At 45.9% G+C, this 22975-nt stretch overlaps 1 protein-coding gene across 1 annotated transcript in view; it reads left to right on the forward strand.

Moving 5' to 3' along the window:
• The first annotated feature begins 144 nt into the window (after nt 1-144).
• The window catches only part of gtf2e1 (general transcription factor IIE, polypeptide 1, alpha), a 67117-nt gene continuing 44286 nt past the window's right edge, over nt 145-22975 (forward strand). The window contains exons 1-2 of the mRNA XM_055644281.1: nt 145-233; nt 5503-5957. Of these exons, the coding sequence (XP_055500256.1) occupies nt 5510-5957 (448 nt within the window). The 5' untranslated portion in view covers nt 145-233; nt 5503-5509. The remainder of the gene's footprint in view (nt 234-5502; nt 5958-22975) is intronic.

The following is a 22975-nucleotide window of genomic DNA, read 5'->3' on the forward strand; positions in this document are numbered from 1 at the left end:
ACCAAGCCCCGCCCCGCCCCCGCCACGCCCCATTGGCTCAAACCCCGCGGGGCCGCACTAAACCCCGCTCTGTGAGTGGACGTTCACCCGTCAATCACCGCCCACCGGCCGACAGCACGCACCCCGCGACGCGGTGACGCGGTCACGCAATGACGCAAGGCGGGGGGGAGGGGAGCGGAGGGGACGACGCTGCGTGCGGCGCCACTGGGCAGGCGGGCTCGCTGTTGGTGCTGGTGAGCATTTAAAAACCTTTTAAACAATCCCAACACTTACTGATTGTCTCAATCGCAGCAGCAGCCGGTTAATTAACCCCGGCCGGCCTTGTGTGCCGGGTTCGGCGGCCGTCGTCCCATAAACTATGTTCCCTCACGACCTGCTCTTCCCTGAAGCGCTGAGAGGAGTTTAGCTTTGACTTCAATATCTTTAAAGGCTTCTCTTTAGCTTTTTATTGGGCCTGGTTTAGCCATGTGAAACACTGTTGAAGTTTTATGTGTGGGGAAACTATATATGTGATTTTTTTTTTTAATTGTGTGTTTTTTTGTGTGTGCTCCAATTCCCTTCCGGGACATGTGTAGGAAGGAGCTGTAGATGCTCGTGTACACGGAAGACACAAAATGCTGTAGTATCTGATCTCAGCAGGTCAGGCAGCATCTCCCTACAAGGCAGTCTGATGTACCATTTACTTATAACAGCATATATATTGAATCATACCATAGGATGGGTTAAATTGGATATGTTTACTTTTTATGGGTTAGTATACATGTACCTTTATTTTCCTTGGGACACACACGCACACACACGAGTAACTCAGCGGGTGAGGCAGCATCTCTGGAGAGAAGGAATGGGTAACGTTTTGGGGCTGAAACATTGCCCATTCCTTCTCTCCAGAGATGCTGCCTCACCCGAGTTACTCCAGCGTTTTGTGTCTGCCTTCGATTTAAACCAGCATCTGTAGTTTTTTCTTACACACACATCTCTCATATATCATTTTGTTTACAATGTACTGTGTTTACATATTCTATTGTGCTGCAGTAAGTACGAATTTCATTGTTCTATCTGACATATTATGACAAGAAAACACTCTTGACTAACCTGCTTCTATATATATATAGCCTTTGTCTAATAATCTGCCTATCAGGGAACCCCCTTGCCTGAGGTCATCTGTTGCCGGCTGTAATTTGTTCTGCCACTTTGGGCTTCTGTTTTTTTTTTTTGGCTCTCTCTACTACAATCGGTCTGAAGAAAGAACCTGACCTGAAACGTCACCTCTTTGTTTTCTCCTGAGATGCTGCCTGACCTGAGTTACTCCAGCACTTTATGTCTAGCTTTGTCATAGAGGGATACAGTGTGGAAACAGGACCTTCAGCCTGACTTGCGCACACCAGCCAACATGTCCTAGCTACACGAGTGCCACCTGCCAGCATTTGGTCCATATCCCTCCAAACCTGTCCTATCCATGTTCCTGTCTAACTGCTTCTTAAATGTTGGGGTAGTCCCTGCCTCAACCACCTCCTCTGGCAACTTGTTTCATACATCCACCACCCCTTGTGTAGAAAAACCCTTGATCATCCCTTTGCTATAAACCAACATCTGCAGTTCTTTGTTATCACAGGAAAATTTATCTTTGATCCTGATTCTGTAATTTCAATTGTTCATTTTTTGGGAGATAATTACTTCCTGTTAACAGTGGAACAAGTTTGTAAAGTGTGGTTTTGTGTGGGGGTGGGAGTCTCACAAATATGAAATGGAAGCAATGTTCAAATATGGTGTTTTTTCAGCACTCTCTAGTATGTAAATGTTCATGGCTGATCCTATGCCTCAAGTTTACAGATCGGTATATCACATGGTCTCCAAAATCGGTGGATATCAACCTTGACTATGCGGTATGATTGAGAATTCATAGGATTATAAAATGGAGAAATGAACTTTTTATTCCCCAACTACATCTAAATTCTAAAACGTAACCACATTTGATTCTGCATCTGCCTCAGTTTATCTGTTACTCAAACCCTTGATCATCCATTTGCTACTTGACTGTTCCCATGCACAACAGGCTAGCTGTGGATATTTGGGGTCATCCTGAGATCGGCTGCTCTTGGCCGACCTTGCACCAAAGCCCCATTCGCTTCCACTCTTTGCTGGTTGACCTACTCTGGGTTCTGGTTAGGTAAAACCTCAACTTTGAAATTTGCATCCATGTTTACTAATCCCACCATGGACAAAGATAACTTTAACCTCCTTCAGTACCAACAAATTAGTGACCTTAATCTTCTGCAAAATATAATGTTCCAATATTCATTGCGGTGATTTTCCGTGGTACTTGCTCCTTTAATGCCCCGGCTTCTCTGTTCCTCCTTCCTTCTACAAAGAACTGCAAATGAAAAACTCAACCTATTTGGGCATCTGCCCCAGTATCTCCTTGAGTAGCATAGGAAGGAACTACAGATGTGTAGGAATGAACTACAGATGCTGCTTTGCACCGAAGATATACAGAAAATGCTGGAGTAGCTCAGTGGGACAGGCAGCATCTCTGAAGACGAGGAATGGGTGATTTTTCTGGTCAAGCCCCTTCTTCAAAGCAAAGGAACCCTTGCTTTCCCTCTCCCTAGTTCTCCGGTCAATCTGACTGTCCTGATTAAATTTGGTCTTTGTATGCCTTGTTGTCACCTTACCCTAGCTAACAATGATCTATTCTACATTTTCCTTGTACTTTGTCCCTTTGTTCTCTCATTTTCACATCTTACCTTTCCCTCTTCCTTGAAGAAGGGTCTCGACTAGAAACGTCACTGATTCCTTCTCTCCAGAGTTGCTACCTGTCTCTGAGTTACTCCAACTTTTTGTATCTTCGGTGTAAACCAACATCTGCACTTCCCTCCTACCCAGCATTTCTCCAGAGACGCTGCCCGTCCCGCTGAATTACTCTTGCATTTTGTGCCTGTTTTCCATGGGTAGCACGAACCATCAAATTGTTTTTGTGCACCACCTAGCAGCATTCTGTTATTAAAGCATTCATCACTCAAAATCAAAAAAAAAAATGTTTTTCATCTCCGAAAAAGAAACTAAAGGCAAACTATAAGGACATGGGAAAGTGCAAATGCTGGAATCTTGAACAATCTTGCAATCTTGAACATCTTGAACAAAAAAAAGTGCTGGAGTAACTCTTTGGGTTAGGCAGCATCTGTGGAGGGAATGGACAGACGGCATTTTGGATTGGGGTCCTTTAGACTGCTGACGTTACCAGCCAGGACCCTTCTTCAGACTCCCAAAGTGTCCTAATCTGAAACGTCACTTGTCCATTCCCTCCGCGGTTGCTGGCTGACCCGCTGAGTTTCTCCAGCACTTTCTTCTTTAAATACGACCTATACCTCGTTCAGCCTTTCATGAGCTGAGGGATAAGCGGTGTTGCAGTGGTTAAGTTAACAGACTAGTAAATCCAAAGATAATTACACAAATTCATATCCCACCACGGCTGCTGTGCAATTTAAATTATTTTTCTTTTATTCTTCTGGTTTTAGGTTGTGTATGAACTTGTTACATGTATGACCAGGCTATTAAAGAAAATGGGGGGTGAGGGGGCGCTCCTTCCAATACGCAATCAAATCACTATCAAATTCTGCAGAAAAAAAGCAGCAATTGGATTTGGATCAAAAGGAGAGACAGCAATTGGCCTGCAAAATGAAGACAGGAGGGTATGAAATTGAGGGGGGTGTAACTGGGACGCCAGGTATCACCGTTGAGCCCTCTGGAGATGTTGTGGGCTTTTCAATGAAACGTCAAGGAGGGTGCCCACCTGATGACCCCGATGACGTACCTACCCTACCTTTCACCACTGCAAATATCAAGATTGCCGACTTACTACAGGGATTGAAACATCAAGTCCTATTAGCTCTACTAATGGAATATTCATTAAAAAGCACAATTAGGTCCGCCAATGGCCTTCAGGGTAGATAATTGATCAGAAGATATGATGTGGACACGGGCCCTTTGGCCCACCGAGTCCAGGCCGACCATCGACACTGGTTCTATGCTATTCCACTTTCTCTTCCACTCTCTACACACTGGGAGCAATTTACAGAGGCCAATGACACTAACATTTGTGTGATTGGTTGACAAACCAACATTCCAAACTACCAACAAAATTGGTCAAGTGCCTCAACTGCCTCGTCCCTCTGGTTAATTGGCCCAACTTAAATTGCCTCGTGTGTAGTCGGTGGGGGCGCTGCAATGGCAGCAGCCCTGTCAGCAGCGCGTTAGTTTTTTCAACTTTTTTAATTTTTTTAGTATGTTTTAAAGTATGTTTTTGATGTTTCTCGGTGTGTTTTGTGTGGGGTGGGGGGGAAACCGCTTCGGTCGGCTCCTCCATGGAGAGGCGACTTTTTCCAGGTCGCCTCCCCCGTGGCCTAACAGCGAGGATCGGCGCGGCCTTTCCCGGAGACGCGCTCGGGGCTTCAGCGGCGGGCGCAGCGTGGACTCTCAGCGTGGAGCGGGCGAGCCCTCGCTAGAGGGGAGCGTTCCGTTTCGCTGGCCCGGGGCAGCCAGCAGCCTGAAGCCGCGGTCTGCACAGTTCCAGCTGGCGCGGCGTCTACAGCCCGGGATCCCTCATGGGGGACCCGGGGGAAGAAGAAGCTTCCATTCCGACTGCCGGCCTGCAGCCAACTTCTACCGCGGGCGCGGTGGCAACTTACCATCACCCCTGGAGGGGAGCTTCGACCGCCGGCCCTGCGGTCTGCGGTGCTTCTGGCTGCGGCGCGGCGGGGACTTTAAATCTTCGACCGCCGGCCTGCGGCCTACACCAACTTAAAGCCGCGGTCTCCGGTGGGGAAGAGCCGACTCTGGACTTACCTGGACTTGTACCTTGTCCTTTTACCATCTGGACGCCCGCAGCAACGGCTGCGGAGGGTTGAGGTCCCGACGACGGGGAAAAATGGAGGAGGACTGGCCAAATTGTGTGCCTTCCACCACAGTGATGAATGCTGCGGTGGATGTTTATGTTACATTTTTATTGTGTTTTTGTGTGTGTTCTTTATAATTGTACCACTGCGGCATATTCATTTCACTTGCACTTATGTGCAATGTGACAAATAAACCGTATTGTATTGTATTGTATTGTGTAGGGAGTGGATGAGAAAGTGGGATAAAGTGCAACTAATGTGAATCAGTGTTTGATGGTCTCACCACCCTCTCAATGGAAAAGGTTGACCCTTAGGTTCCCATTAATTTTGGTCTGAAGAAGGGTCTTGACCTGAAATGCCACTCATTCATTCTATCCAGAGATGCCTACTGTCCCGTTGAGTTACTCCAGCATTTTGTGTCCATCATCCTTTTAAATCTAACCACTCTCACCTTAAAGATATGCTCTCTGGTACTCTATTCCCCTACCCTGGAAAGTCATAAGTCAGCCTATTACAACGGTCCACAGCTTGTCATGATTTTTGTTTGTGCATGTAATTCCCACGTGCAAGTTGCTAATCTTGAATGAATGTTCTTTTTGTAAACCCAAAGGTGAAAGATGACTGATCCAGACGTAGTGACTGAAGTGCCTGCAGCTTTGAAACGACTTGCCAAATATGTTGTGAGAGGATTTTACGGGCTTGAGCACGCGCTAGCTTTGGATATCCTTATTAGGAACCCCTGTGTCAAAGAAGAGGACATGTTGGAGCTGCTGAAATTTGACCGGAAACAACTGCGAGCGGTTTTGAACACATTGAAAAGCGACAAATTTATTAAAAGTAGAATGCGAGTTGAAACTGCTCCTGATGGTAAAACCACGAGACATAATTACTACTTCATAAACTACCGTCTCCTGGTGAACGTGGTCAAGTACAAACTAGACCACATGAGGCGAAGGATTGAGACAGATGAACGAGACTCCACAAACAGAGCCTCTTTTAAATGCCCCAACTGCTACAAGACGTTCACGGACTTGGAGGCCAACCAACTATTTGATCTCATGACAGGTACAGAGTTTTGTACATGTTCAATGTTCCATTTTTGGTTCATCAATGCTTTTTATTAACACTAGTGGCTACACTAGTGAATACCTGACACTCCTGTGTTTCCCCCAGCATTTTTTAATTTAAGTTTTAATTTACAATCTCTGGAGAAAGCTGATTGCAACTAAGTTGAGGTACTACAACTAGAATGTCTTGGGCAAGGGTAAAATTAAGGATGTCAAGAGTTTCCTCATTGGAAAAGTTTACAAAAGGAATGAGAAATTTATTTAGCCAGAGAGTGGTAAATCTGTGGAATTCATTGCCACAGACGGCAGTGGAGGCTAAGTTATTGGGTGTTTTTAAAGCAGAAATTGATAGTTTTTTGATCAGCAAGGGCGTCAAAGATTACAGGGTGAAGGCAGGAGAATGGGGTTGAGAGAAAGATTGTTCAAATGATGGAGCAGAATCTCTGAATGGCTTAACTCTGTTCTTGTGTCTTATGATCTTACTTTCTAAGTTCATTTGTGAATAGTTCTCGTTTAAAAATACTGTATGAAAACGGGTCCTTCAGTCCAATGAGTCCATGCCCACCGTCGATCACCATTAAACACTAGTTCTATGCTATCCCACTTTCATTTTTTTTATTTATTTATTTATTAGAAGCAAATGTACAAAAATAGAACCAACGGCATATAAAATTAAACAGTAATTTATTTTTTTAGCTGTGAATTAGAAGAAAAGAAAGGAGAAAAAGCAAGAAAGAGAAAAAGTGAGATGTGCAAAGATAGAACCCCTAGACTGCCAAAGTAGTATAGCCAAAGAGTGAATAAAAGAAAGAAAGAAAGAAGAGAGGAATAGAAAACAAATAAAAGGACAAAAAGAAAAGGAGAGAAAAAAGTGGTGATATACCTGCCTCTCATCCCTCCCCACCCACCTCACCCAACCTGTAATCAATCAATCAATCAAGCCCTTTATTCATCCCCGAGGGGCAATTTAAAAGGGCACATTACAGTCGCTTTTAAAAAAAAAGAAAGAGACACAATCAACGAAGAGACAAACATTCAAAGCTACTCTCTGCACCTACCGGTCGACCGCACGAGCAGTGACCCGGCAAGGATTGGGTTGTCAGCAGCGATACAATAATAAAGAACACACAAAATGTAACACAAACATCCACCACAGCATTCATCACTGTGGTGGAAGGCACAAAAATTTGGCCAGTCCTCCTCCATTTCCCCCCCCCCCCCCCCGTGGACAGGACCAGAGTCCAGAGTCAGTCCAGGATCGGCTCTTCCTCACCGATTAATTAGATTACATTTCAATCCAAAGTTGTGTTGCGCCATACTATCCTTGTAATAAATCGATGAATGGTGTCCATGTCTTGGAAAAATTATCTGGTTTTTCTGCCAAGACAAGTCTAATATTTTCAAGATGTAGCGTCTCGGACATGTTCATAATCCACATCTTAAGAGTCGGGACGGATGTATGTTCGTTTTTTTGCCGTTATCAGGCCATAATTAAGGAAGCTTTGTCTTTGAAATAGTGATAGCTCAGAACAGCTATCCCACTTTCTCATCCATTCCCTACATACTAAGGGCAAATTAAGCTACAAACACACTTCTCTCTGATGTGAGAGGAGACCCAAGCACCCAGAGGAAGCCCTTGTGGTCACAGGGAGAATGTGGAAAGTCCACCGAGGTCTGGATCAAACCTGGGTCTATGGCGCTGTAAATAGAGTTTCGAAAACTTTTAAAATCAAATAGCACCTCGTTAAAAAATAGTGCATGAGGAATGGCCAACTGGTGGATGGGGTCTAATGGATACTGCTCCAAATACAGCCAGATCTTTGGGAGAAAAGAATTGGGCAAAGTCATGGGAAATGTTATAAGGGTAGGAAACATAGATATTGACTTTGTTATTCAATCAAATTATTTAAAGTAAGTTAGAACTACATTTTATTTTAACAATATATCTATATTTTTCTTGAAGTATCAATCTTGAATATGTTTTTGAATACGTTCATTTTGAAATATTAGGAATAGAGTAGGCAATTGAGTGCCCTGTCATTCGGGTAAATCATGGAGTCTACACTTCAGAGCAATTGACTTCTTTCTTCATGCTCCTTAATATATTTAATACAAATCTTTTTACCTCTGTCTTGAATGTAAGTGCATAGGAAATAACAAAAGTCATAAAGTCTTTGAACTTACTTCACTGACTTTACCTTAAACTTCACTTTTTTCCCTTGATAAACCAATTTATAATCTTCTTTATAATTGCATCAGTGTGCTGGGACCAGGAAAGATCTTTGGAAATATGCACGACCCAGGAATTTGACGTTTTTGACCCTTTCCACCATCATCCCGTTGATATAAATGGGATTGTGGGTCCCTATCCTACCAAAGTCCACAATCAGTTCTTTGGTTTTGCTGGTGTTGAGAGCCAGGTTATTGTGCTGGCACCATTTGGTCAATCGGACAATCTCACTTCTTTACTCTTGACTCGTCACCATCAGTGATTCGTCCCATAACAGTGTTGTAGTTGGCGAACTTGATGATAGAGTTCGCACTATGTACGGCTACGCAGTCATGAGTATAGAGTGAGTAAAGCAGGGGGCTGAGCACGCAGCCTTGAGGTGCTCCTTGTGCTGATTGTTATCAAGGATGACACGTTTCCACCAATACGGACAGACTGTGGTCTGTGGATGAGGAAGTCGAGGATCCAATTGCAGAGGGATGTGCAGAGACACAGTTCTGAGAGCTTGGTAACCAGCTTGGAGGGGATGATGGTATTAAATGCCGAGCTGTAGTCAATGAATAACAGCCTGACATATGAGTTTTAGTTGTCCAAGAGGTCCAGAGCCGAGTGGAGAGCCAGTGAGATCGCATCCACCGTTGATCTGTTGTGGCAGTGGCGAACTGCAGTGGATCGAGGTTCTTGTCGACGTAGGTGATATGCACCATACTCAACCTCTCAAAGCACTTCATCACCACAGACGTTAGCGCCACTGGTCGATAGTCATTGAGGCATGTCACCTTGTTCTTCTTGGGCACCGGTATTATTGATGCCCTTTTAAAGCAGGTGGGAACCTCAGACCTCAGGTTGAAAATGTCCGTAAAAACTCCAGCCAGTTGGTCCGCACAGGTTTTTAGAACACGATCGGGTATACCATCAGGTCCAGTCTACAGACTCCAAACAGTTCTGGAGTTGTTCCTCGGTCTCCCCCGACCAGCTCTGTACAGTCCTCACCTCTGGGGGTGCGCTCTTCAATTGCTGCCTGTAGGCAGGAAGAAGCAGCACCGTGGTATGGTCGGATTTACCAAAGTGAGGGTGAGGGATAGAGGGATAGAGCGATAGGCGTCTTTGATGGTCGTGTAGCAGTGGTCGAAGGTGATGGTCCTCTGGTGCTGCAGGAGACATGTTGGTGGATGTAAGGGAGCGATTTCTTCAGGTTGGCTTTGTTGAAGTCCCTAGCTATGGTGGTAAATGCCTCGGGGTAAGCCGTCTGGTGCCTGTTGACCACGGCGTGCAGCACCTCCAGTGACGGACATCTGCCTGGGGAAGGATGTAGACCGCGGTCAGGATGATGGAGGAGAATTCTCTCGGTAGGTAGAAGCGAAGGCACTTCACAGCCAGGTGTTCCAGGTGTGGAAAGCAGGAGTTGGATGGAAGCTTCAATGCAGTGTCACTTTAAAGTTGATTGTAAAGTTGAGGTGTAGGCACTGATCTACGGGGCAATCCTTAAGTTGCATTTGACCATTGTACGTGTAGTGTTTTTGACCGAAGAAAGGTCCCGACCCAAAACATCACCTCTTTAGTGAGTTTAAGAAGGAACTGCAGATAATGGAAAATCGAAGGTACACAAAAAAACTGGAGAAACTCAGCGGGTGCAGCAGCATCTATGGAGCGAAGGAAATAGGCAACGTTTCGGGCCAAAACCCTTCTTCAGACTGATCGGGGGTGGGGGGGGGCGGGGAGAAGAAAGGAAAAAGGGGGAGGAGCCCAAAGGCTGGGGGATGGGAGGAGACAGCAGGAGGGCTGAGGAAGGAGAGGAGATAGCAAGGACTAACAAAATTGGGAGAATTCGATGTTTATGCCCCCAGGATGCAGACTCCCCAAGGAGGTGCTGTTCCTCCAATTTCCGGTGTTGCTCGCTCTGGCCATGGAGGAGACCCAGGACAGAGAGGTCGGATTCGGAATGGGAGGGGGAGTTGAAGTGCTGAGCCACCGGGAGGTCAGGTAGGTTCTTGCGGACCGAGCGGAGGTGTTCGGCGAAACGATCGCCCAACCTCCGCTTGGTCTCTCCGATATAGATCTAGAGCAGCGGATGCAATAGATGATGTTGGAGGAGATGCAGGTAAACCTCTTGTCGCACCTGGAACCAAAGATCTTAGAGTAGAGCAGGATGGGTTACTCTCATGCAAACGTGTAGTACGCTCATGGGCGGATGCATGGGTGATTATAGGACCCATTTTAGTGACCAGTCCCCGCCATCTTGTTCCGCCATCTTGCTTCCGGCCAAAGATTGGGATAAGGCCTAGTGTGTGTGAAGTTGCGGGGAGGTTTACAATGTTTCTTATTTAATTTCCCTTGTCTAGTCTGAAATAAAGTTCATCATTGGATCAGAAGAAATATAATTGTGTGTGTTATATGATTATATACATTTATATCACATTCATGTATGTGTGTTTATAAACATTTTATTCTTTAACAAGAATTAACAGAATTATGAACTAACAGAATTATGAATCTAACCCTATATCACACACAAAAACTTCCCCCGCAATGTCAATTACCCTGCGAGTCGGGTAGGTTCCGGTTACTACATAATCAACTCAAACACTGCTTGTGAGCCATTTAAAAAAAAATGATTTAAAAAACATTAAAAAAGACAATTACCAGAGTCAAATTTTATTCTTGACAAGAAGTATGAACTGACAGAATTATGAATCTAACCCTATATCACACACACAAACTGCTGCCCCGCAACATTGATTACACTGCTAGTCGGGTCGGGTCAGGTAGACTCAGGTTACTAAAATGAGCGGGGGAAAAATGCCCAGGATCCCCTCCGTAGCTCCCATTGTATTTCGCATGAGTAGCCCATCTTGCTCTGCTCTAAGATCTTTGCCTGGAACGACTGCTTTGGTCCTTGAATGGAGTCGAGGGGGGAGGTAAAGGGACAAGTGTTGCATTTATTGCGGTTGCAAGGGAAAGTGCCCGGGGAGCGGGTGGTACGGGAAGGAAGGGAAGAATTGACAAGGGAGTTATGGAGGGAGTGGTCTTTGCGGAAGGCAGATATGGGGGGAGATGGGAAGATGTGGCGAGTGGTGGGGTCACGTTGGAGGTGGCGAAACTGACGGAGGACTACTTGTTGTATGTAACGGCTGGTGGGGTGAAAGGTGAGGACTAGGGGGACTCTGCCCTTGTCGCGAGTGGGTTAATGGGGAGAGAGAGCAGTGTTGCGGGGTATGGAAGAGACCCTGGTGTGAGCCTCACCTATGGTGGAGGAGGGGAACCCCCATTCCCTGAATAATGAGGACATTTCAGATGCCCTGGTGTGGAACGCCTCATCCTGGGAGCAGATGCGGCGTAGACGGAGGAATTGGGAGTAGGGGATGGAGTCCTTACAGGAAGCAGGGTGGGAAGAAGTGTAGTCCAGATAGCCATGGTAGTCAGTGGGTTAAAAGTGGATGTCAGTCAGAAGTCTATCACCTGCAATGGAGATAGTGAGGTCAAGGAATGGTAGGGAAGTGTCGGAAATGGTCCAGGTGTATTTGAGTGCCGGATGGAAGTTAGTGGTAAAGTGGATGAAGTCAGTCAGTTGTGTGTGGGTGCAGGAGGTGGCACCAAAGCAGTCGTCGATGTAGCGGAGGTAGAGGTCGGGGATGGGGCCCTGGTACGTATTGAACAAGGATTGTTCGACGTAACCGACAAAGAGGCAGGCATAGCTGGGGCCCATGCGTGTGCCCATAGCAACGCCTTGTGTTTGGAGGAAATGGGAGTAGTCGAACGTGAAGTTATTGAGGGTAAGGACCAGCTCCGCTAGGCGGAGAAGAGTATCAGTGGCCGGGTATAGGTTGCTTCTCTGGTCGAGGAAGAACCGGAGGGCTTTGAGACCATCGTGGTGGGGGATGGAGGTGTATAGTGACTGGACGTCCATGGTGAAGATGAGGGGGTGAGGGCCTAGAGAATGGAATGCGCGGAGACGACGGAGAGTGTCTGAGGTGTCTTGAACATAGGTAGGGAGGGATTTAACCAAGGGGGATAGGATGGAGTCAAGGTATTTGGAAATGAGTTTGGTGGGGCACGAACAGGCAGAGACAATGGGTCTACCGGGACAGTCAGGTTTGTGGATTTTGGGGAGAAGGTAAAATCGGGCCGTGCGGGGCTGGGGAACGATCAGGTTGGAGGCTCGGTCGGGTAGGGCGTGGGAGTTGATGAAGAGTCAAGAGTCAAGAGTCAATTTAAAGAAGTCGGTGATGGTGCTGGAGATGGTGGCCTGGTGCTCTAGGGATCCAAGCCTGGCATCTTTTGGGATGCTACCTGCTTCAAGGCTGCGTGCTCAGCCCCCTGCTGTACTCGCTCTATACTCATGACTGTGTCGCTGGACATAGTGTGAACTACATCAGTTCGCCGACGACACCGCTGTTGTGGGATGAATCACAGATGGTGATGAGTCAGAGTATAGAAGTGAGATCGACCGATTGACCAAATGGTGCCAGCACAATAACCTGGTTCTCAACACCAGCAAAACCAAGGAACTGATGGTAGACTTTGGAAGGGGTAGGATAGGGACCCACAATCTCGTTTATATCAACGGGATGATGGTGGAAAGGGTCAAAAACGTCAAATTCCTGGTCGTGCATATTTCCAAAGATCTTTCCTGCTCCCAGAACACTGATGCAATTATAAAGAAGGCACATCCGTGCCTCTACTTATGGAGATTACGGAGAGTTGGTATGACAAGCAGGACTCTCTCAAACTTCTACAGATACATAGTAGAGAGCACACTAACTGGCTGCATCGTGGCCTGGTACGGCAAGTTGAGCATCCAGGAGTGGAAAAGACTACAGAAAGTTGTGACCATTGCCCAGTCCATCACCGGCTCTGACCTCCCCACCATTGAAGGGATTTATCGCAGTCGCTGCCTCAAAAAGGCAGCCAACATCATCAAAGACCCACACCATACTGGTCACACTCATCTCTCCGTTGCCATTGGGAAGAAGGTACAGGAGCTTGAAATCTGGAATATCCAGGTTCAGGAACAGATTCTTCCCCACAGCCATCCGACTGTTAAATACGACATCAAACACTCTCTGAACAATAACAGTCTATTATTATTATTGCACTTTATAGACCTGGGTGTCATGGTACACCAGTCATTGAAAGTAGGCATGCAGGTGCAGCAGGCAGTGAAGAAAGCGAATGGTATGTTAGCTTTCATAGCAAAACGATTTGAGTATAGGAGCAGGGAGGTTCTACTGCAGTTGTATAGGGTCTTGGTGAGACCACACCTGGAGTATTGCGTACAGTTTTGGTCTCCAAATCTGAGGAAGGACATTATTGCCATAGAGGGAGTGCAGAGAAGGTTCACCAGACTGATTCCTGGGATGTCAGGACTGTCTTATGAAGAAAGACTGGATAGACTTGGTTTATACTCTCTAGAATTTAGGAGATTGAGAGGGGATCTTATAGAAACTTACAAAATTCTTAAGGGGTTGTACAGGCTAGATGCAGGAAGATTGTTCCCGATGTTGGGGAAGTCCAGGACAAGGGGTCACAGCTTAAGGATAAGGGGGAAATCCTTTAAAACCGAGATGAGAAGAACTTTTTTCATACAGAGAGTGGTGAATCTCTGGAACTCTCTGCCGCAGAGGGTAGTCGAGGCCAGTTCATTGGCTATATTTAAGAGGGTTAGATGTAGCCCTTGTGGCTAAGGGGATCAGAGGGTATGGAGAGAAGGCAGGTACGGGATACTGAGTTGGATGATCAGCCATGATCATATTGAATGGCGGTGCAGGCTCGAAGGGCCGAATAGCCTACTCCTGCACCTAATTTCTGTTTCTCTGTGTATCTGTTTATTTATTGTGTATATATATGGTCTATAGACACACTGAACTTTTATCTTCCGTTTTGTATTATGTTTACGTATTCTGTTGTGCTGCAGCAAGTAAGAATTTAATTGTCCTATCTGGGACACATGACAATAAAACGCTCTTGACTCTTTGGTTACTCCAGTACCTTGTCCCTTTTTTTGTAAACCAGTGTCTGATGGTTGTGTTATGTTGGTTAACAAATCCATACCATTATTCACCCACAACATTGAATCTTGAGTTGTGAAGTTACTTTCTATGCAGCAGCTTATCAAATGCCTCTTTGAAATTCAGATATCTCACCAGACACCCATGGTCAATTTTGTCTGCCTGTATCTCATCAAAGAATTCTACTTTTTTTCGCACACTGTTTCCCTTTCAATAAACCACATTATGGTTTTCAAAAAAAAAAGGAGAACTGGATAAACTCAGTGGGTCAGGCAGGAGGACATTAATAGTAATAATGAATTTAGAGTCTCTACCCTTATTCTGACTGGTTTTCATTTCCTGTTCCATTTCCTTCATAGATTCCAGCAATTTCCCAATGAAAAAATGTAGGCAAAAATGTCCTGGAGTTGCATATACAGTTTTCTAATCCATCTGCATCTTCCCAGAATCATGAGAAGTTTGCAACTATTCCACAGTCTCCGTGGGCTCTTGCTTTCGAACATTAAGATATGGGAATTTGGTCCAAGACTTGTTAGGCTTTTAGTAGAATGTGAGAAAGGGTCCCGACCTAAAACGTCGCCTGTCTATTCCCTCCACAGATGCTGTCTAACCCGCTGAGTTCTTCCAGCACTTTGTTATGCTCAGCCTTTAGTACTGTTGGTTTGAGAAATAATTGCTTATTTCAACTTTATTTATTTTGTTCTCTGGATATCCACGTTACTAGCATTGCTGCCATTTATTATCTCTCCTTAATTTGTCTGAACCAGGCAGGCAGGCAAGAGTCAAACACTCTGGTGGCCACATGAAGCAGAGCTGCTTAGTAAACAAGGTTTCCTTCTGGTGGAACACTGGAAAATGGAGGACATGACTGAATCAGATGTGTTTACTACAATTCTGTAATTTCACTGTTCCTGGCAGGGAATCTAACCACCTTTCCCTCATTATGTCTGACTGCCTGACATTTTTAAATTTCGTTGTACATGGTTCATGTTACAATGACAATAAAGAAACTATTCTATTCTATTTCAAAATCGCCAGCCGTACAAACATTCAAAGATTTCAAACATTTGTCATTTTTTTTAGTGCTATAACAGGCAAGTGGGACTAGGTTAGATGGGGCATCGTGATCAGCATCGAGTCGGGCGGAGCAGTGTGACTCTGCGACTCTAATGAGAAGATGTATCCCAAATATTTATTTTGCAGTTGTTATTTCAATATTATCCTCAATCAGTTCCTCCTCGAGGATCAACATTTACCTTTGCTGTTTCTTTGTTTGTAAATTTGTAGAAGCTCTTGCAATTTCTTTATCTGTTAGATGACACTCTTTTTACTCGTTTGCTAACAAATCTTTAATTAGTTTTTGCTGGCCTTTAAAATATTATCATTCTTAATGCTCTTCACAAGATTATAAGCTTTTCCTTTTGATCCTTAATAACTAATTAATTTGAGGCAGTTATTTTTCCTGTATAATCCTTATTTCTCAAAGATATTCTTGGATTTGAAATATTTATTTAAACATCTGCCTTGCTTACAACTTACTTTTAAACCAGTTTCTTAATCTACCAGCCCACTATCTGTTCAAATATTTTGAAATTATCTGTTTAGTTTTAATCTTGGTCTAGACGCAAGTTTGTGATTTAGATTCAGATTCAATTTTAATTGTCATTGTCAGTGTACAGTACAGAGACAACGAAATGCAGATTCAGCAGAATGTGAAATTAGAAGATCTTTTACTGAGCGACTATTAATCAGCATTGTCTCATTTCTGACGACCAAATAAAAAATATTATATTCTCTCGTCTGATACAGAACATATTGCTCGAGAGACACAACGAACGGCAGATGCCGCATTCTTGAACAAAAACGCACTGCTAGGGGAATTAAGCAGGCCAGACAGCATCTGTGGAGGAAATGGGCAGACGTTGGTTCAAGTCTGAAAAAGGGTCCTGACCCAAAATGGCATCTGTCCATACGTTTACTGCTGCTGCCTTGCACACTGTGTTAGTCCAGCACTTATATTGTTCTAGGAAATTGTCTCGTGCATTCTATGAACATATCCTCAAGATATTCCAGTTTGATGTCCATTTGATAAGAAGATTAAAATCACCCTTAATAATTGCACTGCTGTGGGTACAAACCTATTTTTTGTCTGGTACTCTAATAGTATTTCAGCTGCTGGATAGGTTGTAAGCTACTCCCCCGAATGACTTATTTTCTTTATTTCTTATCCTGATTCAAATTGATTCTACTTCCTGGTTTCGATTGGTTGAGCATCTATACCCAGTCTGAAGAAGTGTCTCGACCTGAAACGTCACCCTTTCCTTTTCTCCGGAGGTGCTGCCTGTCCCGCTGAATTACTCCAGCAATTAGTGCCTATCTTTGGTTTAAAACCAGCATCTGTTGTTCCTTGCTACACACCTATAGTTGTAGGTTGTCATTAGTCTTTTTGCCTTTATATGTTAAAAAAGAAAGTTACTTTCAGGTTTCACTAATTCTGAATGGCGAAGTATGATCTTTTTATTTCCAACAGTGTTTTCCTGTTTCAAAAAAAAGCTGGAAAAAAAGCTACAGCAGGTGCAGCAGCATCTATGGAGCGAAGGAAATAGGCGACGTTTCGGGCCGAAACCCTTCTTCATTCGGGGGTGGGGGGTGGGCGGGGACAAGAAGGGAAAAAGGAGGAGGAGCCCGAAGGCTGGGGGATGGGAGGAGACAGCAGGGGGACTGAGGAAGGGGAGGAGACAGCAAGGACTAACAAAATTGGGAGAATTCGATGTTCATGCCCCCAGGATGCAGACTCCCCAAACGGAATATGAGGTGCTGTTCCTCCAATTTCCGGTGCTGCTCGCTGTGGCCATGGAGGAGACCCAGGACAGAGAGGTCGGAGACGGAGTGGGAGGGGGAGTTGAAGTGCTGAGCACCGGGAGGTCAGCTTGGTTTATTGCGGACCGAGCGGAGGTGTTCGGCGAAACGATTTCGCCCAACCTCCGCTTGGTCTCGATATATAGATCTGCTGACATCTAGAGCATGGACGCAATAGATGAGGTTGGAAGAGATGCAGGTAAACCTCTGTCGCACCTGGAACGACTGCTTGGGTCCTTGAACGGAGTCGAGGGGGGAGGTAAAGGGACAATGTTGCATCTCTTGCGTTTGCAAGGGAAAGTGCCCGGGGAGGGGGTGGACCGAGAGGGAAGGGAAGCATTGACAAGGGAGTTATGGAGGGAGCGGTCTTTGCGGAAGGGAGATATGGGGGGAGATGGGAAGATGTGGCGAGGTTGGGGTCACGTTGGAGTCGAAACTGACGGAGGATTACTTTTTGTATGCCTGGTGGGGTGAAAGGTGAGGACTAGGGGGACTCGGCCCTTTGCGAGTGGGGGGGGGATGGGGAGAGAGAAAGTTACTTTCAGAGACCCTGGTGCGAGCCTCATTTATGGTGGAGGAGGGGAACCCCCGTTCCCTGAATAATGAGGACTTTCAGATGTCCTGGTGTGGAACGCCTCATCCGTGGAGCAGATGCGGCGTAGACGGAGGAATTGGGAGTAGGGGATGGAGTCCTTACGGGAAGCAGGGTGGGAAGAAGTGTAGTCCAGATAGCCATGGGAGTCAGTGGGTTATAGTGTATGTCGGTCAGAAGTCTATCACCTGCAATGGAGATAGTGAGGTCAAGGAATGGTAGGGAAGTGTCGGAAATAGTCCAGGTGTATTTGAGTGCCGGATGGAAGAGTGTTTTCAATGTATTCCATTGAATTCCACAAACTACAGATGCACCACTGAAAGCATACGGTGGGGCTGTATCACAGCTTGGTTTGGGAACAGTTCTGTTTAAGATCAAGAAATTGCAGAGTTTTAGAAGTAGCCTAGACCACCATACAGACCAGACTTCCCACCATTGACTCCATTTACACTTCACACTGCCTTGGAAAAGCAGCCAATATAATCAATGATGTCCCACTCTGGTCATTCCTCCTCCTCTCTTCTCCCATCCGGCCGAAGGTATAGAAGTTTGAAAGTGCGCACCACCAGACTTGGGAACAGCTTCTTCCATTCTTCCACACAGAAGGGCCTATCCTTGTGTTGTACCATTCAATGGTGTAGTTCTCCCCCCTCTGTAATCAGGCTTCTGTAATACTACTGTCCAATTCAACCTCTAACCCACTGAGGACATCAGACATTGTCTGAGGAACTGACGTGCTACAATGCTGAGAACTATATGCTGCACTCAGTATCTTCCCCTTTGATCCATCTATTGTACTGATTGAACTAATTGTATTTGTGTATGGTGTATTTGATCTGTATGGATAGCATGCAAGAGAAAGCTTTTCACTTGGCCTCAGTACACGTTGCTATAATAAACCTAAACCTAAACATTTTGTCTACATCACATCATCCAAATGTTCATAATGCCTATCCCATTGGCATCTTCTCCAATAGTTTCCCTACTACTGGTAATTTCATGGAGATAAATGGAACCGCATTAACTGTCCTCCAGTCCTCTGGCACCTCCCCTTTGCTAACGAAGATACAAAAATCACCATTGTGGACTTGTCTAACTCCTACCTTGCTTCCCTTTGCAACCAAGGATATATTTTACCGTGCCTTGGAGATTTATCGACCCCTGTGTATCTAATGACTTCTAACACCTCCCCCTTAATACAGACCTGTGCCAGATGATCATTTACCCGTTTCCAAACTAGCTATCCTCCATGGACATCTTGGTGAATACAGATGGAAAGTGTTCTTTTAAGATTTTGTCTACATCAACTGGCAACATTTTTTTTAATTGAATCCCGAAAGCTACTGCCGACCTGATTTTTTTTTTTCCACTTTGATATATCAAAGCACTTGTCGCAATTAAGAGATCGTCATATTGTCATTTAGCACGGAAAAAGGACTTTTGGCCCAACTTTCCTGTGCTGACCACGATGCCCCATTGACACTAGTCCCAACTGCCCACATTCAGCTCCGCTCTAATCCTTTCCTATCCATGTACCTGTCTAAATGCCTTCTAAATGGTGTTATAGTTACATATGCCTTAACTATCTCCTCTGGCAATTCATTCCATATACCCACCACCCAGTTAGGTTGGTTTGTGTGATGGTGTAGGCTGTGTCCACAATTTGCTGCAATTTCTTGGGTGAAGCTGTTCGCAAACCAAGGTGTGATGCATCCTGATAAAATGCTTTCAACGTGCATCTGTAGAAGTAGGTGAAGGTTGTTGGGCACATATAATACCGTTTATTGTCATTTGAACCTCAAATGAAGTTCAAACGAAATTTGGTTTCTGCAGTCATACAACAAGAAAAAAAACCAAGACACACAATTAACACAATTTACACAAACATCCATCACAGTGAATCTCCTCCTCACTGTGATGGAAGGCAAAGTCATTGTCTCTCCCCTGTTTTCCATTCTTCTACTGACGTTAAAGCCCCCGGCGGGCGATGGCAAGTCTCGCGTCCGTTAGAGCAGCACCGAGCGATTTAAGGCCTTGCTCCGGTTCGTTTTCAACCCCGTAATTTGGGCAGGAGAAGTTGCCGTTGCGGGAGCTCCGAAAAGCGCTCCCACCAGGGGCCCGTCGAGCTCCCGATGTCACCGTCCACTGGGCCTGCAGCTGGAGCCTCCGAAGCTCCGAAGTCGGGTCGAAGCCGTGCGCCACCACAGCTCTCCACACTGATAGACCCCAACGACAATGGAGACCCGACAAGAAAAAGTTTGGGTCCCCCGTACAGGGAAGAAATTTAAAAGTTTCCCCCCCGCCCCCCACATATACACAGCTAAAAACAATATATAAACTACAACCAAACTATACACTCAACAGGACAAAAATAAAAAAAGACAGACGGACTGCAGAGGCCGCTGCTGTGAGTCACCCCCTCCTGAGGAAGTAGAGGCATTGGTGTGCTGGAACTGGACCGGAACTGCTAAAGCAGACGCAGTGAGCACTCAATGATGAGGTACAATTATTGTGTGGCAGTGTGAGCACTCCATTGACTGAGCTCCTCGGCTTACTGTACAGAATGAGAGGACTGGCACCATTACAGGAAATCCAGATGAGAGCTGATTTGTCTAGAACAGTGAGAAATCCCCTAAAATATATCTGATATGCATTTTAAACAGCGAATAAAACATCTCACTCCCAACAAATGCTTGTGATTTGGAGTAAGAGTTAGTTTAAGAGCTGGCCATTAAAATTATTTGTTGCCTCCTTTCTGAGCACTAAGGACGATTTAAATCCTAATCAGCACATTGGTAATCCTCTGGGCAGGATCGTGAAACCGTCATTTCCTTTCCCAAGATTACATATTGCCCTTAATGGGAAATAAATCAACATCTCAGGTTTTTTTTTTTTTTTTGCTATTAGGCGGCGCGGCTCTGGCCAGCAGCGGCCTCTGCAGTCTGTCCGCGTTTTTATTATTTTCTGTCTGTGTTTAAATGTAGTTTTTGTTATTTTTTGTTGGGGTGTGTGTGTGGGGGGGTGTGGGTGGGGTTGGGGGGAGGGGGGGGGGACTTTTTAAATCTCTCCCTGCACTGGAGACCCGACCTTTTTCTCGTCGGGTTTCCGTTGTCGTTGGGACCGCAACGAGGAGCGGTCTCCAACAGGAAGAAGCCGGGGACTCTGGTGCTACTCACCGTCGCCGTCGCGGGGCTGGCCGAGTCCGGAGCGGTTGGAGCGGTGGAGGAGCGCTGCTGCTGCTGCTGCTGCTGCGATGCCGCTGCTGAGTCGGAGGCTGCTGCTGCGGGTCTGCGGACAGCGGCGCCGGGAGCCCGCGGATCCCTGGAGAGAGACCGCTTTTCGGGGCTCCTGCAACGGCGAATTCTCCCGCCCGAGTTGCGGGGTCGAAGAGCTCCTGGAGCGGGGCCTCACTACACCGCCCCGCGCGGCTGGAATGGCCGCGGGACTTTACGAGCGCACACCGGGGGCTCCAACACCAAGACCCGGTGTGCGACCTCGCACCACCCGGCGTGGCTTCAATGGCCGCGGGACAATCGCCATCGCCAGCCGGGGGCTTTGACTTTGACTCTGACATCGGGGGGGGGGGAGAGTGCAGTGGAGAGATAAGTTTTTTTTTGGCCTTCCATCACAGCTATGTGATGGATGTTTATGTAAAATGTAATTATGTTGTGTCTGGGTCTATTTGTGTGTAATGTATGGCTGCAGAAACGGCATTTCGTTTGGACCTCTAGGGGTCCAAATGACAATTAAATTGACAATTAAATTGACTCTTGATCTTATCCTCGTCACCTTGTAAGCTGTTTAGGGCTCAGTGTGATGGGTGCAAATTATCCTCTCTTTCTCTAAATATATCTGCTTGAACCTTCTGGGACATCCTTACTGTATCCTGTCTTCATGCTAAATATGCTGCTAGATAACTATCATTAGTCAATGACAAAGCCATAGGATTTCGACATTTTTATTTTTATCCCACCTTATATTCAAATTGCCTATTTAAATCGAACAAGAACCGTTTAATGTCAGCTAGGTAATATAAATTTTCCAAAACACAAGGAACTGCAGATGCTCCCAGAAATGAGCAGGTTAACCAATGATGAGCGTTTGTCGGCAATGGGCCTGTATTCCCTGGAGTTTAGAAGAATGAGGGGAGACCTCATTAAAACATACAGAATAGTGATAGGCTTGGATAAACTTGATGTGGAGAGGATGTTTCCACTAGTGGGAGAGTCTAGGACTAGAAATTAAATAAAGCCTCAGAATTAAACCACTGCGGTTCGCTTACCGCCACAACAGATCAACGATGGGCGCGATCTCACTGGCTCACCGCTCCGCTCTGGACCACTTGGACAACAAAAACTCATATGTCAGGCTGTTATTCATTGACTACAGCTCGGCATTTAACACCATCATCCCCTCCAAGCTATCAGATCTGAGTCTCTGCGAATCCCTCTGCAATTGGATCCTCGACTTCCTCAGTCACAGACCACAGTCTGTCCGTATTGGTGGAAATGTGCCATCCTCGATAACAATCAGCACGGGAGCACCTCAAGGCTGCGTGCTCACTCTATACTCATGACTGCGTAGCCGGTCATAGTGCGAACTCAATTATCAAGTTTGCCGATGACACCACTGTTGTAGGACGTATCACTGATGGGGACGAGTCAGAGTATAGAAGTGAGATCGACCGATTGACCAAATGGTGCCAGCACAATAACCTGGCCCTCAACACCAGCAAAACCAAAGAACTGATTGTGGACTTCGGAAGGGGTAGGATGGGGACCCACAGTCCCGTTTATATCAATGGGTCGATGGTGGAAAGGGTCAAGAACTTCAAATTCCTGGGCGTGTATATTTCCGAATATCTCTCCTGGTCCCAGAACACTGGTGCAATCATCAAGAAAGCACATCAGTGCCTCTACTTCCTGAGAAGAATACGGAGAGTCGGTATGTCAAGGAGGACTCTCTCGAACTTCTATTTAAGAAGGAACAGCAGATGCTGGAAAATCGAAGGTAGACAAAAATTCTGGAGAAACTCAGCGGGTGAGGCAGCATCTATGGAGCGAAGGAAATGGGCAACGTTTCGGCAGAAACCCTTCTTCAAACTTCTCTCAAACCTCTACAGGTGCACAGTAGACAGCATGCTGACCGGTTGCATCATGGCTTGGTTCGGCAACCTGAGCGTCCAGGAGTGGAAAAGGCTGCAAAAAGTAGTAAACACTGCCCAGTCCATCATCGGCTCTGACCTCCCTACCATCGAGGGGATCTATCGCAGTCGCTGCCTCAAAAAGGCTGCCAGCATCATCAAGGACCCACACCATCCTAGCCAC

The sequence above is a fragment of the Leucoraja erinacea genome, chromosome 13, assembly GCF_028641065.1.
Source record: "Leucoraja erinacea ecotype New England chromosome 13, Leri_hhj_1, whole genome shotgun sequence".
In the NCBI taxonomy this organism is placed as follows: domain Eukaryota; kingdom Metazoa; phylum Chordata; class Chondrichthyes; order Rajiformes; family Rajidae; genus Leucoraja; species Leucoraja erinaceus.